The following is a 21,242-nucleotide window of genomic DNA, read 5'->3' as shown; positions in this document are numbered from 1 at the left end:
GTCACCTAAATCATGGCCTCACTCCTGAAATATAAAACTAGCAGCAATTGCCTCAGCTCTTCCAATAATTCATCAATAACAAATTAGGTGTTTAATAATGTGCCATAATTTCTAATAACTTCACATTATACATGCATATGGTACCTCTTAACTATACAAGATTTAACAAAGTGTGCTATAATAGATCATTTTATCAGTATAAAGGTATATATATAATCAATGATATTGGGTATCTTATAAAATATGGTAAAGAGATATCTAGAGCTAGAAAGAATATTTCAAAACATACTGATACTTTCCAAAAATTATATTTGGAATTTTCTTTTAAAATAAAAACAATCTTGGAGCACTTGGGTGGCTCAGTCAGTTAAGCGGCCAATTTCAGCTCAGGTCATGATCTCACAGTTTGTGAGTCTGAGCCTTGCAACAGGCTCTGTGCTGACAGCTCAGTGCCTGGATCCTACTTTGGATTCTGTGTCTCCCTCCCTCTCTCTCTCTCTGTGCCTCCCCTGCTCATGCAGTCTCTGTGTTTCTCTCAAAAATAAATAAACATTAAAAAATTTAAATAAAAACAATCTTATAGAGAACTGATCGTTACCTGAGGGGGGGGTGGGGGAAGAGATGGGTGAAATAGATTAAGGAATTAAGAGTGCATTTCTCATGACGAGGACTGAGTAATGTATCGAACTCAGTATAGTGTATTGCTGAATCACTATATTGTATACCTGAAACTAATTTAACACTGTATGTTAACTATGCTGGAATTAAATGAATAAAAATAAATAAAATAAAAACAATCTGTGTAAGTTTTTAAAAATTAAAAAAAAGATAATGATATTCCAAAAGTGTATACTACAGTTATTTATCACTTACATAAGTTTATGTGTTAATGGAGTATGTGATTTGAAAAAACAGTCTGCTGGACAGGGACCACAAGAACTAGCTCATGATACATTAGTCTGAGCCAAGAATGCACAGTACAATTAAGAGTTAATTAGGCCAAAAGCAATGGTGCCTGCTGTGTAGGTTTTCCTTGTCCTGAGAAAGTTCAACTTGACCTGACATTGCAATGGGTTCCATAACCTTTTAATTTCAGTCTCTACAGAAGTTTAATAACTCTGAAAAACATTTCTTTGGCTTCAAGATGAGAGTACTATTGACTCAGTCCCTAGCCTTTCTTGGTGCTCTCTTCCAAGGTTTTATCCAGCTATATCCTTTCTCTCTCTGTTTCAAGTCCGTTTCCATTTTACTTTTACGCAAAGCCTGCAGCTGACAGGCATAGGCTCTACGGAAAAGAATACTGACGTGAATTTGTCATCTAATATATTTTAAATTTTCTCAAATATTCCTAGTGAACATTTTTACAAAAAAAAAAGAGTCCTTATCTTTTAGAAATACCTACCAAAGTAGTTATAAATGAAAAAATCTGATATTTGGAATTTGCTTAAAAATAATTTAGGAGTGGGGGTAAAAAGCGGTAGAGGTATAAATGAAATGAGATAGGCCACAAATCGATGGCTGTTGAAGCTGGGAAATGTGTACATGATTTTATTATACTATCCTTTCTAGTATATATTTGAATATTTCCAGAATAAAAAGTTAAAAAACAAAAGAATACTTCAAGAAAACTAGAGAAAACAGCAGCTTCTAGCTAACTTAAAGAAATTTTTATCAAGATTTCATGTGACTTATCTTGATCAAGCAACCTCTGACCATATGAGTTAATTCCAATCAGATTTTCCATGAGGTTTCAACAATCAAGAATAATGCATGCAATTCTACAATTGTCTTTGTGGCTGAGTAAATAGCAAAAGTAAATGGTGGAAAGTGTCTAAGCAAATGAGTAGAACGAGAAAGGAGGAGGAAGAAAGAGAGAGGAGGGCGGAGGAGGAGAAAGCAGGAAGAGAAAGAAGAAGAAGAAAGAAGAAGAAAGACCGTAAGTGAGATGGTCTATTTTGAAAAGGATTCATTTTTCTTCTGTCCTTGTATGAAGGACACATCATTACCATTTCGGATTGATAAATTTCCTGCTAATTTGTAAGTATGTCTTATCTAAGTACAAATCAACCCATCAGCTGGCCTTTTCCTGCTCAGGCACTGTATGAAGAGCATAGCTGGTTTTCCCTTTCCTCCAATAAGAAACACATAACTGAAAGTCTCATACCTCTCCTGCCCTGCTGTGTCCCATAATTGCAGGTGGATTCTCTGACCTCTACCAATGGCTCCATCTGGCCCATTGGCTCTGTACACCTAAAATAGCAAAATGAAAAAGAAAACTTTTGAGAACACTACTCTTCTTACTTTTCTATTCAGTAAAACTCCCATAAGCTTCTAGACTCAAAAAAAACCCTCTGGAATACAACCTTGTTTGTATGTTATTCCAAACAATTATCTTTGGGTAATACCGTAATTTGTAATAAAACATAAATATACACGTTATCTATTTTTATAAGTATATTATGAAATATATATAAATATCATATAATATGTATAAATAACAATAATCTGGGGAACTTGGGTGGCTTAGTTGGTTGAGCGTCCGACTTCAGCTCAGGTCATGATCTCACCATTCATGAGTTTGAGCTCCGCATCAGGCTCTCTGCTGTCAGCACAGAGCTCACTTCGGATCCTCTGTCTCCATCTCTCTCTCTCTCTCTCTCTCTCTCTCTCTCTGTCCCTCCCCCACTTGTGCATGCACGTGTTCTCTCTCCCTACCTCTCCCTCTCTCTCAAAAATAAATATTAAAGAAAGAAACAAAACATTAATCCACTCACCTTTCCTCAAAGTTCCCTCAGGTCACTAGTTTCAGAAAATATTACCTTTTTATGATTTTTCCCTATCCCATCTTTAAAAAGTACTCTAAAGCAATTTTATAGGAAGGACATCTTAAGATCTCTTCCTCCATTAAAGCAATGAAACACTGGCCAAAAATGTCAAAATCCACTTTTTCTAAACTCTGAGAATTAACAAAGGCTTGCAACATCCCAAGAAGAATCTATTCCATAAAAATGGCTGAGTATCAGTAAAAACAGTAAACTTCGTGCTGTTTCAATTTATCTTATTCCCATCCCACCCTCCCCAGCTCCTTAGTAGCTTTGAAAAGCAACAGATGCATAACTATGGTAGCTGTGAAAAACATTAGCATAGTAGCCACTGAAAGGAGGCAGAACAGGTTTGGAGCTCTCCAAGTCTTATCCCCAGAGAACTGTCTGAAAGTTACCTGTAAATCTCCATTCCCAGGCCTTCACTTGACTTTGCCTGACTCAAAGCTTGCTCTATGATGATAACCTTACCCTTAGGACATTTGTTGAAAACAATCAGCAGCAATTATTGAACATCACAGCTACCAAAGGCAGCAATACCAACTGGGGCTAAATCTAACAAACAAACAAACAAACAAACAAACAGGAAATGAGATGTCCATAGGGAGTCTTGAAAAGCTCCAAAATGTTCCTTGGAATCTACTAGGCCACTTTCATGTATGGGACCATACATATGCTTGGAAAAGACTTGAAAAGACCCAATTCTCTATGGCTGACTTTGAGACTCTCTCAAGCAGGAAATGAAGGCTAAGGCAGAGTTGTAAACTGCCTGCAGGAACATTAGGCACATGTCCCACAATGGGTGCATGCATGCACATACACAATCTGTTGGAAAAGGCTGATAGACTTACTGGTTCAAAGAAACCTGTCCACTCATTGGCTTATCACTGAGTTAACTGAACAGAGACTTCAGTTAACTTCAGCACTAGAATTAGTGCTGGGATAGAATTAGTCCCGGGATGTCACTAAATAAACAGCAGGAACAACAGCAACAAAAATAAAGAGCAAAAACAAAAACCTCTTAGGAAAGGGGAAGAATTTGATTGCCAGGTTTTATCATTTAAAATGTCCAGTTTTCAACAATGTTTATGAGACACATAAAGAAACAGGAAAGTATGGCTTATACACGGGGTTGGGGGGGGGCAGGGGAAGGGAGTGAAGAAATCAACAGAAGTCATCCCTAAGGAAGGCCAGATGTTGAACTTACTAGACATAGACTTGAAATCAGCTATTATAAACATGTTCAAAGAACTAAAGGGAATCATATCTAAAGAAATAAAGTATGAGAATAATGCCTCATTGAATACAGAATGTCAATAAAGACATAGATGCTATAAAAAGTAAATAGAGATTCTGGAGTTAAAAATACAGTAAGTGAAGTGCAATATTCACTAGAGGGGCTCAATAGCAGACTTGAAATGGCAAAAGAAATAACCACTGATTTGAAGAGACAGGTCTGTTGAGATTATCTAGGCCATGGCACAAAAGGAAATAGAGTAAAGAAAAATGAACAGAGTTACAGAGACCTATGGAACCATCAAACATACCAACATATGCAAACTAGCAATCATATCAAAAGAAGACAGAGGCAGAAAAAATATTTGCAGAAATAATAGCCAAAAACATCCCAAAATTTGATGAAAAACATTTGTCTTCACATTCAAGAAACTCAATGAGCTCCAAGAAGGATAAATTCATAGAGACTGACTAGACACATCATCATCAAACTGTCAAAATCCAAAGACAAAGAGCAGCAAGTAAAAAGTGATTCATCACATACAAGCAATAGAGGCCAAAAGGCAGTAGGAGGACATAATTAAAGTGCTGAAAGAATAAAGACTAATCAACCAATAATTCTATAGGCAACAAAGCTTTCATTTAAAATTGAATGATTAATTAAGACATCACCAGATACACAAAAACAGAATATTCATCACTAGCATACTTGCCCTATAAGAAATAATAAAGATAATGCTTCAGGCTAAGATAAAAGGATACTAGGCAGCAAATAAAGTCCATAAAAAAGCAAACAGCACCAGAAAGATAACTACATAAATATAAAAGAAAGTATAAACGCATTTTTGTAATTCTTTTCTTCCATTTGATTTAAGTACAACTTCATGAATAAGTACAAACCTGTTGATAGGCACACAACATATAAAGTTGTAATTTGTGTGACAATAACGGTGCAGAGGAGGGAGTAGGAAATCAAGTCCTATATAAGCACAGTTTCATTATAATATTGAAATTAAGTTGGTATTCATCAAAACTAGATTGTTATAAATTAAGATGATAATTGTAATGCTTAGTGGAACTATTAAAAAAATAACTCAAATATAGTAAAAATAATGGCAAGGGAGTTACAATAGTATACTAGTAAATATAGAACACAAAATAAAGTAGTCATGAAGAAATTGAGGAACAAAAAGAGAAATAAGACATGTAGAAAACAGGGACACCTGGGTGGCTCAGTCAGTTGAGTGTCTGACTTGGGTTCAGGTCATGATCTCATAGTTCATGAGTTAGAGCCCCGCATCAGGCTTGCTGCTGTCAGCACAGAGCCCACTCTGGATCCTCTGTCCCCTTCTCTCTCTCCTCCTTCCCCGTTTGTGCTCTCTCTCAAAAATAAATACATAAATGCATAAACACATAAATAAATACCAGAAAAAGATACATAGAAAACAAGTAGCAAAATGGCAAACATAAATGCTACTTTTTCAGTAACTATATTAAATGTAAGTGGATTAAATACTGCAAATAAAAGGCAGAGATTGGCAAAATGGACTTGAAAACATGATCCAACAATGTACTGTCTACAAGAGACACACTTTAGATTCAAAGACACAAAGAGGCTGTAAACAAAAGGATGGGGAAAAAATACCATGCAAACAAAAACTAAAAGAAGAGCTCGAGGGGCCATACTAATATCAGAAAAAAGTAAAATTAAAGCAAAAATTGTTATTTATCATTTTATAATGATAAAAAGGTTACTCCATTAAGAACATATATGAAGAAAAAGGGAGAAAAATAAGCCGACAGTAATATTGAGATATTCCAATACTCTACTTTTTGTAATGGATGGAACAAGTAGGCAGATGAACAAGGAAATACAAGACTTGCACAACACTATAAATCAAAGACATGACAGACATCTACAGAATGCTTCACTCAACAACTGCAGATCATACATTCTTCTCAGGTACACACAAAACATTCTCAAGGACAGGCCATATGTTAGATCATAAAACAAGCCTCAATAAATTCAAAAGTCAAATAATACAAAATGTGTCTCTAACCACAATGGGTAAAATTAGCAATCATTAACAGTAAACCAAAAATTTGGAAAATTCACAAATATGTGGAAAATAAACAACACAGTCTTAAATAACCAATATGTCAAAGAAGAAACACAAGGGAAACTAAAAAATACTTTTAGTATTTTTACTAAAATACTTTTTTTACTGTAGTTGTAGCACAACTACAAAAAATGATCAAATTAAGCTAAAGCATTGCCTAGAGGGAAATTTCTAGCAGTAAGCACCTATATTAAAAAAGAATAAAGATTTCTAATAAATAACTTTCAACTTTAAGAAACTAGAAAAATAAGATAAACTAAACCAAAAGCAAACAGAAGAAATCATAAAGATTGGTGGAAATGAATTGTCTTTTCTTTAGTATATGTGCTGCCGAAGCGAGCACAAATTGTCTTTTCTTTAAAAAGGTCAACAAAATTCATAAACCTTTAGCTATATTGACCAAGAATAAAAACAGAATACTCAAACTCTTAAAATCAGAAAGTTTTTTAAAGATCTCTGTATCTCCAGATACACTAAAAAATAATAAAAATTTAAATAATTAGAAAAATTTTTAAAGGACAAAACTACCAACTTTACATTTCTAAAAAGATTATAAAGTAATACTCTGAACAATCGTATGCCAAAAAATTAGATAATCTATAATTGAGAAATTCTTTTTTTTTTTTTTTCAACATTTATTTATTTTTGGGACAGAGAGAGACAGAGCATGAACGGGGGAGGGGCAGAGAGAGAGGGAGACACAGAATCGGAAACAGGCTCCAGGCTCTGAGCCATCAGCCCAGAGCCCGACGCGGGGCTCAAACTCACGGACCGCGAGATCGTGACCTGGCTGAAGTCGGACGCTTAACCGACTGCGCCACCCAGGCGCCCCTATAATTGAGAAATTCTTAAACACAAATACCAGAAATTAACTCAAGAAGAAATAGAACATCTAAATAGACATATAACTAATAAGGAGACAAATAGAGTTTTTGTGGAATGGCCAGGCACAAATGTCTTCACTGATGAATTTAACCAAATGTTTAGAGGAGAATCAACACCAATCTTTCCCAAACTCTTCCAAAATAGATAAAAGGTGGAAATACTTGACTCATTTTATAAGGCCAATATTATACTGATACCAAAACCCAAGATATCATGAGAAAAAACAAAAACAACAACAAAAAACTACAGACCAACATCCATTCTGAGTATAGACACGAAATATTAGCAAACAGAATCCAACAAAATATAAAAAGGATTATATGCCATGACACAGTGAAATTTATCACAAGGACAGCAATGTTGATTGGCCTTATAAAAATCAGTACAACACAATACACCATAGTAGTATAAAGAACAAAAATCACATAACCATCTCAATATGTGCAAAAAAAACCTTTGAAAACATCCAATGCCTTTCATGATAAAAACACTCAACAAATTAGAAATAGAAGAGAATGTCCTCAACTTGAAAAACTGCATCAAGGGGCGCCTGGGTGGCGCAGTCGGTTAAGCGTCCGACTTCAGCCAGGTCACGATCTCACGGTCCGTGAGTTCGAGCCCTGCGTCGGGCTCTGGGCTGATGGCTCAGAGCCTGGAGCCTGTTTCCGATTCTGTGTCTCCCTCTCTCTCTGCCCCTCCCCCGTTCATGCTCTGTCTCTCTCTGTCCCAAAAATGAATAAACGTTGAAAAAAAAAATTTAAAAAAAGAAAAACTGCATCTATGGAAAACCCAAGAACTCACATTATACGTAATGGTGAAGGTCTGAATGCTTTCTTTCTCCCTGAAATCAAAAACAAGATGAGGATGTTCTCTCTCATCAGTTCTATTCAACATTTTACTGAGGTTCTTGCCAGGGTAATTAGGCAAGAAAAAAATAAAACTTATCCAAATTGGAAAAGAAGAAATAAAACAGAAGATGACACAATCTTGTATATAAAAGATCCTAAGGAATAAATACACACACACACACACACACACACACACACACACACACACACACACAAATCAGAATTAATAAACAAGTTCAACAAGTACCCAGTGTACAAGATCAGTTTACAAAATAAATTGTATTTCTATACACTGGCAATGAACAATTCAAAATGAATTAAAAAATTAATTCAATTTACAATAGCATAAAAACAATCCGTTGAGCATCCAACTCTTGATTTTGGCTCAGGTCATGATCCCAGGCACAAGCCCCATGTCAGGGTTCCATACTGAGCGTGGGGCCTGCTTAAGATTCTCTCTCTCTCTTCCTCTACCTCTCTCCCCCACTCATACTCTCTCTCTAAAATCAAAATAGTAATAGTTTTTAAAAATACTAGCATAAAAAATTAAAATGCTTAAGAATACTATTAACAAAAAACATACTTTGAAAGCTGCAAAACATTGTTGAAAGAAATTAAAGAAGATCTAAATAAATGGAAAAACATCTCATGTTCATGGATCAGAAGGTGTAATATTGTTAAGATACCAATATTCCCCAAACTGATCTGCAGATTCAGTGCAATCCCTACCAAAATCTCAGCTGGCTTCTTTGTAGAAATTGATAAGCTGACCCTAAAATTCAAATGTAATTGCAAGGTATCCAAAATAACCTTGAAAAATAAGGACAAAGTGGGAAGACTTTGACATGCTTCCCAATGTCAAAATGTAGTACAAAGCAGAAGTAGTCAAGATAGTGCTGGCTTAAGGATAGACATCTAGATGAATGGAATAGAATTTCAAGTCCACAAATAAGTATTTTTATTTATGGTCAACTGATTTTCAACAAGAGCACCAAGATCATTCATAAGAGAAAGAACATACATAAGAGAAAGAACTTTCAATAAATGCTAATGGGACTAGATACCCATATGCAAAAAAATAGAAGTTGGACCCCTATTCACACCATACACAAAATTAACTCAAAACCTATGGAGAATGAATTAATGCCTGAAGGAGGGTAAATTGGAAAAGACTGCTAAAGGGCATGAGGTTTCTTTTGGGGTGGTGAAATGTTCTAAAATTAGATAGCAGTGATGGTTTGTACAAATGTGAATATACTAAAACACTGAGTTGTACACTTTCAATGAGTGAATTTTATGTTATGTAAATTATATCTCAATAAAGTCATTTTTAAAATACAAGGTTATAAAATGGAAATTGATAAATATAATCACATATACACATGCTGATTCTACCAATTACATGTCAATACTAAAATTTTTATAAAATCCTGTTCTTACTCAGTGGGCCTTTAAGACTCTAGCAGTGGAAAAAAAGACCTAGGGTGACTAAGAGGGAATGAATTCTTCTGCCCTGGAAGACAGAGACCCTGTATCTTTTCTAGGAAGAATATTCCCCATTGAAAGATCTTTGTTATTAATCTCCTGACCCCTTGTGGACCTGCTTCATGGTAAGGGTTGATTTTTCAGCAAGAAATGTAGTTCACAGAGAAGACCATCTTCTCTCTGCAACTCTAACACAGTGACTTCCTGCCCTCCTCTCCATCACCAGAATAACTTTCAGTCCTGTGGTTCCTTAAATGAAAGAGCCCCCTCCTTCAGTGTTCTGTAGAACCTCACTGTTCCCTTGGTTACTTCCCAGATCAAAACACAATACTGGCATTCTCACTCCAACTCCAACCTCACCCTTCTGGCAGCAGTGATGAATTCTGCCACTTAGTGGGGTTGAATTAAGAAAAAGGCCAGGGGCGCCTGGGTGGCGCAGTCGGTTAAGCGTCCGACTTCAGCCAGGTCACGATCTTGCGGTCCGTGAGTTCGAGCCCCACGTCAGGCTCTGGGCTGATGGCTCGGAGCCTGGAGCCTGTTTCCGAGTCTGTGTCTCCCTCTCTCTCTGCCCCTCCCCCGTTCATGCTCTGTCTCTCTCTGTCCCAAAAATAAATAAAAAACATTGAAGAAAAAAAAAGAAAAAGAAAAAGGCCATTAAAAATGACATCAAAGGGGGAAGAGCATAGCTCACAAAACAGGAGTATCAGGGTCAGGGTGGTTTGTAGGTTTCATAACAAAGTTAGACAAATAACTGTGAAGGTCCAGGGAAAGACACAAGCCTAAAGGGTGTTCAAGGGAAAATTAAAAGAAATCTTCACTTTTGTCTCCTTGGTTTTGTTTTCAGAGAAAGAGGTTGAGTGCATGAATGTGGGAGAGGGGTGGAGGGGAGGGAGGGCGAGAGAGAGAGAGAGAGAGAGAGAGAGAGAGAGAGAGAGAGAATCTCAAGCAGGCTGCAAGCTCAGCACAGATCCTGACATGTGGCTAGATCCCAAGACCCTGGGATCGAGACCGGAGACCAAATCAAGAGCCAGATGCTCAACTGACTGAGCCACCCAGGCGCCTATCTCCTTGGTTTTATATTAAGTGTTTTTCAGCACAACCTTCTAAATCACATTGCCTAGATTGAACATAATGCATTTTCATATGCACCCTTTACTGGTATATTCCAAACTTTGTCTTTCTAATTCCTACCAAGTAGACTAAACAGAAAGGCAAATGTTGACTCAGATATTTTTATATAGAACTTACCACTCTCTTTTCCCTGAAATCAATGCCCACTGTTGTGATAAATTTGGAGTTAAATTTGCCATCTGTGTACTGGTAAAGTACACTGGTTTTCCCCACTCCAGAGTCTCCCAAAGCTAAAAACTTGATGAGGTAATCATAATCTCCATCAGACATAATGAAGAACTCAGTGGTTCACCTGCAAAATACAAACAAATGCATATTTACGAAAAAGCCATTAGGAAATATTAGAATCTTCCATGAATAAAGTGAGTTACTTTAATATCCAGCTCAATAAGTACTATGTGACACCTATATATATGCCTAGGGTTCTGTGAAGAGGATTAGATATTACTGCCCCCAAGGACCTAATATTTTGCTAGATGAGGTACTACTGAAATAACATTTTAATTTAAATTTAACATGCACATTACAGTACTATCAAGACAAAAATTCCAAGTGAGAATGAAAATCAAGAAGATAACCACTACCAAGTCTTTTTTTTTTTTTAATTTTTAAAATATTTATTTTTGAGAAGAGAGAGAGTACAAGTGGGGGAGGGGCAGGGAGAGAGGGAGACACAGAATCCAAAGCAGGCTCCAGGCTCTGAGCTTTCAGCAAGAGCCTGACGCTGGGCTCAAACTCACAAACTGCAAGATCATGACCTGAGCCAAAGTCAGACACTTAACTGACTGAGCCACCTAGGCGCCCCCAACCACTCAGTCTTACATACAGATCCTATAAAACAAAAATTTTAAAAAGAAAAGAGAAAGGAGAATGTTACAGAAATAATAAAAATTAGGAGTGCAAATGATTCTAACCACCCCCCCCCCTTCTTTTTCAGAGTCTCCTAGCAATAGATCCTTGGCTTTTCTCTTTTATGTGGACATCTAGGCAATTTCATTTATCCTATTCATTTTCAAATGTCACTATAGTTAATTCCTTCAAAGACAATGCTAAATTCACAAGTAAAATTTGGCTTGCAGCTTCTTTTATTTTATTGTTATTATATATTGCAATTAGGTCAGGGCTTTGCTAGAATTCACTTCTCCCTTGGGAACTGAGTTCCAGATTTGGGCAGTCACTGTTTAGAGACCATAGTTCCATTACAAAGGGTTCACCTACCCATACTTGCCTTGGTATTTGAACAAGAAATGCTACCAATTCAGGTCTTCAATAGTAACTAAAACAAAAGTCCACCTTACAGAAGAAAAATTCTGTTTTTACCAGCAAGACCTAAACATGGTTATTTTTATCCTTTGCAATCAGCACTCTTCATGATTTGTTTTTATTCTCTAAATAGATTCAAACTACTCAAAATACCAGTCCAAGTGAAAATGTAGTCTGCCTCCAGGGAAAGCTTACTTCTTTTTATCTTTGCATTTATGATACCAATAAACCGTTCTGAAAATCGGAAAAATAATCAGCTATACCATTACCACTGACCACTCTACCTGCCCATTCAAACATGCATACTTACCCATACACACACATCAAATGCCTACATTAGATGCTGATTTTCCTCTCATTATCCACTTTCACCCAGCCTCACATCGAGAAACTTTACCACAATTCTCAATGCTTCCTATGGAATTATTTCTATAGATCCATAAGATTCATAAAAGCTTAAGCAAGGACATTTATTGGTTTTCAAGGGTGCCTCCCCCACCCTATCCTCAATTTGATGACTCACCTTATGGCCAAAAATCCTGAACGCTGACCCCCAAGAGCCACTGCAATTTATTTCCTCATCATGCCTTAGCGAAGACTGTGACCTCATATTCAGATATGGCTGGTCAGCTGGTAAGGGCAGAGCCTCCACTAACATTCATAATTCTATTTGCACACTATAAAGAATGATACTTCACAGATGATGACCTTCCTATGCTATAGCTTCAGTATGTACAGGTTGGTTGCCAGTATTAATGGTACATAACAGAATTCCTCTCCAGAAGATGACCAATAGGGTACAAATAGTTTATCACACTACAGCATCTCATTTGGCTCCCAGTGATTCATTAATAAGAGCTAAGAATTGAAAAGCAGGTCTAGATAGTGTTTAATCATTTTAGAGGTTCCCCTCAAAATGAATGACCAAGCAGAAAGCAACTCCGAAGTCTGCAATGATAACAGCTATCTTACTTCTTTATTTTTAATTTGAACAAAGTTTGCTCATTTCTATATCTGTGTTTTTACGTCATTTAAGGTACAGAAGAAAATGTTGTCATCAATGGCATCACTCTTCTGTAATTCTCTAAATCCACTTGAACGGAATTCAAAGACAGATGAAACTACCTCTGCTGCACCAAAATTTAATGTGTTTATTTATCATGGGAGAACAGTCACGCAGATAAGTCTACAAATGCTCTTTGTGGGTTTCGTTTTCTATTCATGTTGACAGCAATACATAACAGTTTATTCACAAACCAAGCCATCATAAATGAAGGTATTAACAAACCAAATACCACAACTAAAGGTATAAAAACCACCATCACTATTAATCATAGTTTGCACTCTTCAGATCATGCCTCTAGGCAATTATTTTCAGATTAACAAGGCAGATAAAGATCCAGACCTTTCACTCTCTGGGTTCAGTTTTCCAAAGGATGAAAATTAGAACCCATAGAGATTAACTCATTTGCACAGTCTAGCATATACATCTCCTAACTCCAAGTCCAATGTCCACTCTATCTCCAAGCTTATTGTTGTTACTCAAGTTTCTACAAATGCATGTTGGGCCTAACAGTGACTGGGTACGATATTGTATAAGGTAGCCTAATAGGAAACACATGACCTCTGAAGTCCAGGAGAGCCAGGCTGAATCCCAAGTCTCCCACATGCCAGCTACTCAGATGTCTCTGAGCCTTGGTTCAAGTTTCCATTCTGTGAAAAAGAATATATACTCCTTCACACTATTGTTCTAAGGATTGAATGAGATGCTCTTTGTGGAACACCCAGAACAAACAGTGTTTGGCATATACTGGGTACACAGCAGATGTTAGCTCACTCTCTTCACCCCATTCTGGACAGATCAGACTGGCTCTGAAGACCAAGAACAATCTCTGAAATTGCCCCTGATCAGCTCAAGACATATTTCTAGCACAAAGTATTTCTGAGTGGTTCAGAGTCATTTGCTGAACTAGATCACTTAGATCTAGTTCACAACATAGATCACTTTCAAACTAATTCTGATCTTTTGTGGCTGGTTTAAAACATTTTCAACTCATTGTAAATTGATATGTCTATTGCAAAAGAGTTATGACCAGCTGAAAAACAGGTTCAAATCTGTATCAGACATTGCAATCCATTCTAATAAGCTCATACTTGTTCCAAAAAAAAATCTGAATGCTTCATTCTAGTTCAGAATCAAAGAGTTGAGTTCAGAGTCCACCTTTTTACTGACCTAAAGCCACTTTGGCTAAAATTAGGTATATCTAGTGAACATTACTTGGGTCTGGTTTGAATGGCTCAAACTGCTTCAAACTAGTTTTACCTAGCTCTATAAGTTCTGACCTGAACAAGCATGTTCTGACTGGTTCACATTAGGTTTGATTGTTTCAGAGTATATTTTACTGAATCAAGTTAGTGCTAATCAGTTAAATCTCTCCAACTAAGTCATACTTGCTCTAATTTTATCAAACTTCTTGTAAATTAGTTTATGTCATCTATCAAATGTTTTTTATGGTCTTAGATGGATTAAAAACTGGCTCAAACTAGTCCAAGTTGACTTATCAGATGTTCAAACAGTTTAAAGCCAGAAATGTAAAATGATAAACAGAAGCACAAAAAGCAATGGTTTGGTGCTTTACACTTACACTGAACCAACAAACTTAAATTTTTACTTATAATTACCTCAATTGTATGTGTTGGAGAACAGAGAACAGGTTGGGAGAAAGGAGTATTGGCACACTGGCAGAGAATACGATAAACAATAGGAAGAGGTGTGATGAGTGCCAGAGTCTTCCTTGGTTGAGAACTCACCCTTTATTTTATCTAAGGGACCTAGCAGCAAAACAGTGATCCATGATCCAACAATAAAATAGAGATTTCAAGTTGAGGAAAACCTTCATCAAATTTGGAGGCTATGTAAAGTGTGCCCTAAATTGGTCACAATGACTAGGCTAGTCTGGGTTAACAGAGACCAGAATTCTAAAAAGGAAGGAAGCTGCAAGGAAATAAAAGGACTCAGGAAAAGAGGTAGGCCTTCAAACTGGTAACAGATTTTTCAGGGTTTGGGCAGGGTATATTGATGGTAACAAGATTCTTCTCTGAGTTTGCAGTTATTTAGTTAAAGCCTAGAATTAATGGAACCATTCCATCTTTCAGCAGAAGATAATTCTAGTGCTTAGCAAACTACAAGCACAAACACACATGTGTGTGTTTCACCAATGCTTATTACCACCAGATGAAGAAAACTTAACATTAAGTTTCAGCTGAAAACATACAGTGCAGAATTTTACATTTGGAACACCCCAACAACATTTTGTGCAAACTATTTGCAGTCAGTATTCCAAACTACCGATGCTTCAGAAGCCAGTTCATGAAAGCTCTTTCCAATTGCATTGCTCTTGCTAAAAATGGGTTGGAAGCCCACACACTAAGTATTTTATAATCTTTATCACAGCCCTAAAGGCAGGTGCTACATACTACACACACTTTATCACAGCCCTGTAGCAGGTGCTACATACTACACACACTTCTTCCCTCAGAAGGATCTCAGTGCCATTCTGTCATGGATGTCCCAATGAGAAGATGAGTAAGTGGGCCTTGGGCAGTCTATCTACATGCTAACATGGGCTCAATTCCAGCACATTGTTGAGAGACAGGAAAAAGTAGAGGTTAAGAGCATGGAATCTAGAACCAAACTACCTGGATGTGAATCCAGTCATTTCACTTTAGAAAATTTAACCCCTTTGCCTCAGGCTCTGCAGTTTGAAAATTAGGAATGATTTTTTTTAATTAATTTTTATTTTATTAATTCTATCATGCATATGCTTTCTTATTTCAATTTCTTTATAATTGGGGTGCATCTTACATTTTACAGTCTTACAACCCACGACATCTTGCGATTGTTACTAAATGAGGTGGTACTGGAGATAATTGTGTGAAAACCTTTCATTAGCATCTTCTAGCAACATCACAAATGCACCATCAACACATTTTAGATTTGATGAAGCATTAAACCTATCTCAGAGGGTTATTGTGGGGACTGAGCTAATGTGTACATGAAGAGTTTAGAACAATGTCTGGCACAGAGTAAATCCTGTATTAGTATTAATTCCTATTAGCGTCATCATATCGCAATCTAGCTTCCAACAGTCAATATGCAGGCAATATTCCTTTCTTAGAACTGTAAGAAAGAACTATGTCCCTAAAAATTAATGAAAAAGAAAATAAGGATCTATGTATGAAGAACACTTGAACCCAAAAATTTCACTTCTTTAAACTCTAGATCTCCTTCAGGAAGTAGAATCTGAAATACCTCAAGGAAGTGTCTTCTAAAAAGTCAAGAATGACCCTAATTTGGGACTTGCAAAAGACTTTCTTACTCAGTTCACTTCTACCTCTCCTCCCTATACAAATATTTTTTCACAGGGCTCTCCACCCTCACTCTCATCAGATTAACAATAGAAAGCAAGAAACACCCACTTCCTCAACATTCACTAAGTGGTGATAATTGCCTTCTGAGAGAAAGTCAATGGTCTTCTTCCTTATTTAAAAAACAAACATATTTTAATTGTTTTTCAGGGAATAAGATAGGAGAGTGGTTTTAGTTAAGAGCAAAGGAATTAGATCCATTTCTCTCCCTCTCTCCCTACCCCCCACCACACACACAACCTTAGCCCAAATTCTCCATAAAGCTTCCTATTAAAGTCAATCACAGACTCCAAACTTAGGATCTCCTATCATTTGGCAGAATCATTCTAAAACTATTCCAGATAGGTCAGCCATTTCTTGAAAGCCAAATCTTCCCTCTATCACCCATATTTAGTACAGAAAGTAAAAAAAAAAAAAAAAAAAAAAGGGAAGGATAATATTAGTTGAATAATCACCATGTGCCACAAACAGTACTAGATATACATGATTTTATCAGTCATCATCCTTAAAGAAAACTCAATGGTCTGTATAAGAGTTATAATACATAAAGAGTGATATTTTCTTAATATGATGGGAAGTAGGCTTGGGTTCAAATTTTGACTCTTTGTGTGAGACTCCTTGTTCTTTAAACCTCCATTCTTTCAACCATAAAGTGGAGATAATAATGGCTACTAAGTGACATTATCTACAGAAAGCTTTTAGCATATTGCTTGCTCTGTGTTAAGCGTTCAATAATTGAAATTTGTCTTTAGCAATACTATTCCAAATAGTCTCATCAAGTTTTCAGCAAGGCATGTCATTTTACAATCTATTCTTATTTAACCCAGTACCTGAACCTTTAGAAAAATCATAGGAAACATTCAATTTAGGTACAATCACTTATGAAGTCTTCATCCATCACAAAAGCTATCTTGGCATTCCAAACTAACACTAAGTTTTATCTGTGTGATTTTTGGCAGTTTCAGAGCTGGAGTGTTCGTGAGTTGAATATTTTAATTTCTACAAGAGAAAACTGAATGAAGCTCAGAAAAGACAAGTGAATAATATAAAATCAACCAGCAGGTTAGATGTGGGACTGAGCTAGATCCCTAGTCTAAATTCTAGCACTGTATCCTTTTCTAACATATCATGATTTTTGTTCTCTCTGTATTCCTTTCCTTCCTTAAAAGCCAGGAACCTCAGTTATAGTTGCTTTGATTCAGGAACCAAAGTTTTCTGTGGTGCCAGCTCTTACAGAGATGAATTGCTTTATAACCAAGGCTTAGACTCAGAGAAGTTGGGATAAAAGGCCTGTACTTCTGCGTCTCGGTCACAAAGCCCTTCCTTCTGATTGGTTCCCCCAAGAAGAGAAGTCAGAAACTGAGGGCTTGTCTGCCTCTTATTGGTCATAGTAAATCCAAGCAATTAAGTATCTTGATACTTGTACCATCTCCTGTAAATCCTTTCTTTAGGTCTTTCTTTCTTGTGGTTTCAAAGTGGAAAGAGCATAAAAATCATCAAGTTTTTCATTTCCTTACAAACTTGTTTGGTCTCGAGCTTAGTACTCTTCTCTCCAATCAAGATTATTTTCTGTAGTGCTGCCTTAAGTTCTCTGTAAGGATACTTCTGGCTCATTCACTCTCTCTTTCATTCATCAAATATTTATTGACTGCCTTTTCTGTGCTTGTTGCCTGAGCACAATGGAGAGCCAATACTCACCATGGAAATCTTACACTTTTAGACACATCCTAAGGTATATTCTTCTACTGACTATACCCACCTCTATGGTTTTTCAAAAAAGCCAATCCTCATGAATATTTTAATCTTCCTTTCTAAACATAACACAATATGACATCAAAATTCATACCCCCATAGTACTTTTTCCCTGCCGATATGTGCACAAGCCACATGTGTGGCATGCATATAAAGATGCAAAACGAAGAAAAATGTGAAGCTCAATAGAGAATAAAGAGAAAACTTAAAAAAAAATACTTATTTTGAAAGAGGGGGGAGGGACAGAAAGAGGGCAACAGGAAGAGAGAAAATCCCAGGCAGGCTCCACGCTCCGCATGGAGCCTGACACAGGGCTCCATCTCACAACCACAAGATTACAACCTGAGCCAGTATCAAGAGTTGGACACTTAACTGACTGAGCCACCTAGGTGTGCCAATAAAGAGACAACTTTTAAAAGAGAAACATGAGGTATATGTCCAGAATTTTTACTGGAAAAGATTTTGAACTTCTTAGGTTAATAAAATATTACAGTATTGCTATAGAGCTTATGGATTCCACTTGTCTTGCCCAAAGTGATTTCTATGTAGAAACTGGAGCATATGAATGTAACTATTTTTCTGATAAAGCATAAAACATCAGCATTTTTGGGAACTCTATCGCCTCATGTTCTGTCGTACATATTAATATCCCCTTATCCAAGCATTCATCTAGATAAAAATGTTCACGTACCAATGACTGGCATAGAACAATAAAGTCTATCAGTGTTTTTAAATTTTAATGTTAAAAATCAGGAGGCTTGTCTTATTTTGTTTTGTTTATGGAACCACTGTTGACCCATTCCTGGCATTCTGAAGCACAAACATAATAGAAACAGCAGAAAAAGGAAAGAGAAATCATACAGAGTGAGGCAGGGTAGAAAAAGCATTTTAAGATGTACCAAGATATGAGTGGGGTCAACTTGTGTTTACCAAATAAGCCCTGGCTACAATGGTCTCAGACCATTGCAATTCCTACATCCTGGAATGAAACACATCCACTCTTACTACAGAAACAACATGTGTACTGCTCCATTTCCACAAGAGAAGACAGCCTCTGCCTTCCCTGTACGTAGGCTTCCTCTTCTCAATTTCTTGTCTAAGTATGAGGAGATAGGTTTCTGTCCTCTTGAGTAGGAGCTGGTCTTGTTTGTGAAAATATCTTGGGTAGAGAGAACTAAGTGGAAATCTAACAGCTTTGAAAAACAGAAGGAAATTGGAATCTAGCTCTTCCTTGACACTTTATTGAAGGATGAGTTTGATTTTATCTAAATTCTGAATATTATAAACTGCATTAGATATTCACCTATCACCTATGATTCATACATACATTCCTATCAATACAGTGTTTTATAGAATATCATGGATCCATCCTTAACAGTAACGGGAGAGAGATCCCTGGCTAAAAATCTAAATTTGCATATCATTTGGCTTAATATTTATAGATGCACCTGCTACATAGGAATATTCCATTCTCCTCATTTAAACAAAGTGAAAAGACTGACTTATAGCAGATGGTAGTATTCCAGCATAGCAAGTTATCCAAAGAAAAAATAAAGTGATCTGCAAATACCATGAGATTAAACATACATTTCCAAAAACTTGCAGGACATCCAAACATTTCCTCATTTGTAAATTCTTCCTCTAGACATTTGCAAATTCTTTGTGAGTATTAAAGAGAACTATTAGGGTAAATAAAGAATAAACAGTCTCAATCCAGGCGTTGACCTATTTCTGAAATGTTACCATCATTTCAGTATGTGAGCAACATAACCCAGTAAACAAATACAAGCAACTACACATTAGGAAAGAAGGGGACATTGGAATTATTCTTGAAAGTGGAGAGTGTTCTTCTGGAAGACCATTGTGGAATGATTCAAATGAAATTATGGCTTTTTTTTTTTAATTTATGGAGACCATTGATTCATTTACTTAAAAGAGTTTATTTATTGCTTGAATCTCTTTTAGGATCAAAATATGAGTGTTTATAGGAATTTATGGAAAGTAAACACTGGGTGTTATATTACTTGTAGTTTGTGATAAGTAATTCTTGTTTTATAGAGATACAAGGTAACAAGGAAAGGGCACGCTGTAGAATAGGTCGTTTGTAAAATATAGGCCATACTATGGCAATAGGAGTGGCTGTTTGGTTTGCTGAGTAATATCTCAAACAATGTGAAAGCAGCCCCATAATGGACACAACCATATGTCACTGCAACATCCAATCCATGGCTAAATGTGCTTCTTAATGACACCATGAAGCTGGAAATTAAGAATCTGAGAGAAGTGAAAAATCTGTAAAGTCTACTCCGACACAGAGGCTGCTTTTTAAAAGCACATAGAAGATGATGTTAACAAACACTGGAGTCAGGGCCTCCTATATTCAAACAACAGGACGCCACCACCTACCTGTGTAAAATAAGTAGCAAAATGCCTAATAGCTATCAGTAGGTCACAGTTCTCGTATGATTACAACAGATTAAAGCTTGAACACTGATCTTACGACTTTAAGCCTGGTACTTTTTCCACAATACCTTAAGAATGACACTGAAAACTTTATAAAACTCTCCAAGAATGGAGTGAAAATGTTTTCCAAAAATAGAAAAGGAGGAGGGACTTCAGCTACTTGGAAGGTGGGCTATCTGCAAGTCAACTGGTTGACAGAAGGAATTCTGCTGTCGCAAGCTAAATGATGGCATTTGGCTGTGTCGGAGTGCCACCAAATTCTGGGCTTGGACTCAGAGGCAGAAATACTACGAATGACAGTACTGCTACCCCAGGCAGGACTGCAAGGATAAAAAAATCATGTAGACTTGCAGGACTTGATATTGGAATATGCATTTCCAAGGTCACAAAACACACAACACCTTACATTTTTCACCTAGAAATGGAGTCAGTGGTGCTTCTCCCAATACTTGTCCTCCCAGAACATGGGACATGTGTGGTGAGGCCTTTGACCAGCACAGCCTGGCTTTTTCTCGCCTCTCACCTGCTGCAAGTTTTTCGTGTACTGCAACACAGCAAAGGTGTTAATCTGTCAGGAGAAACACGCCAAATCAAGGAGCAAACAACTTTAATTTGTGAAGTAGCAATGATGCTTCTTTCATTCCAAGAAAAATATTAGGATAGAAAAAATTTAGGAATTAGAAGAAGGAAGACCTGTTGAGGATCACTGTCCAAATAATAAAAACAGTGAGATAAATATCCCTGAGTTGACAATAACTGGGGAAGTGAAGAGCTCCATTATCATTGCCTTTTTTTAAAAAATGAGAACG

At 36.7% G+C, this 21,242-nt stretch overlaps 1 protein-coding gene across 5 annotated transcripts in view; it reads right to left on the bottom strand.

Moving 5' to 3' along the window:
* Window positions 1–21,242, bottom strand: part of RAB27A (RAB27A, member RAS oncogene family) — a 77,832-nt gene that overhangs the window by 20,904 nt on the left and 35,686 nt on the right. For all 5 annotated transcript variants that reach the window (XM_047075080.1, XM_047075083.1, XM_047075082.1 and 2 more), the window contains 2 exons: window positions 10,645–10,819; window positions 2,165–2,250 (listed from right to left, as the gene is read on the bottom strand). In XM_047075080.1, the coding sequence (XP_046931036.1) occupies window positions 2,165–2,250; window positions 10,645–10,797 (239 nt within the window). In that variant the 5' untranslated portion in view covers window positions 10,798–10,819. The remainder of the gene's footprint in view (window positions 1–2,164; window positions 2,251–10,644; window positions 10,820–21,242) is intronic.

The sequence above is a fragment of the Lynx rufus genome, unplaced genomic scaffold, assembly GCF_022079265.1.
Source record: "Lynx rufus isolate CCGP_SWC_20201006 ecotype Redwood Valley unplaced genomic scaffold, mLynRuf1.p SCAF_13, whole genome shotgun sequence".
Classification (NCBI taxonomy): domain Eukaryota; kingdom Metazoa; phylum Chordata; class Mammalia; order Carnivora; family Felidae; genus Lynx; species Lynx rufus.
The sequence above is the reverse complement of the archived record's forward strand: the minus strand, read 5'-3'. Positions and strand labels throughout refer to the sequence as shown.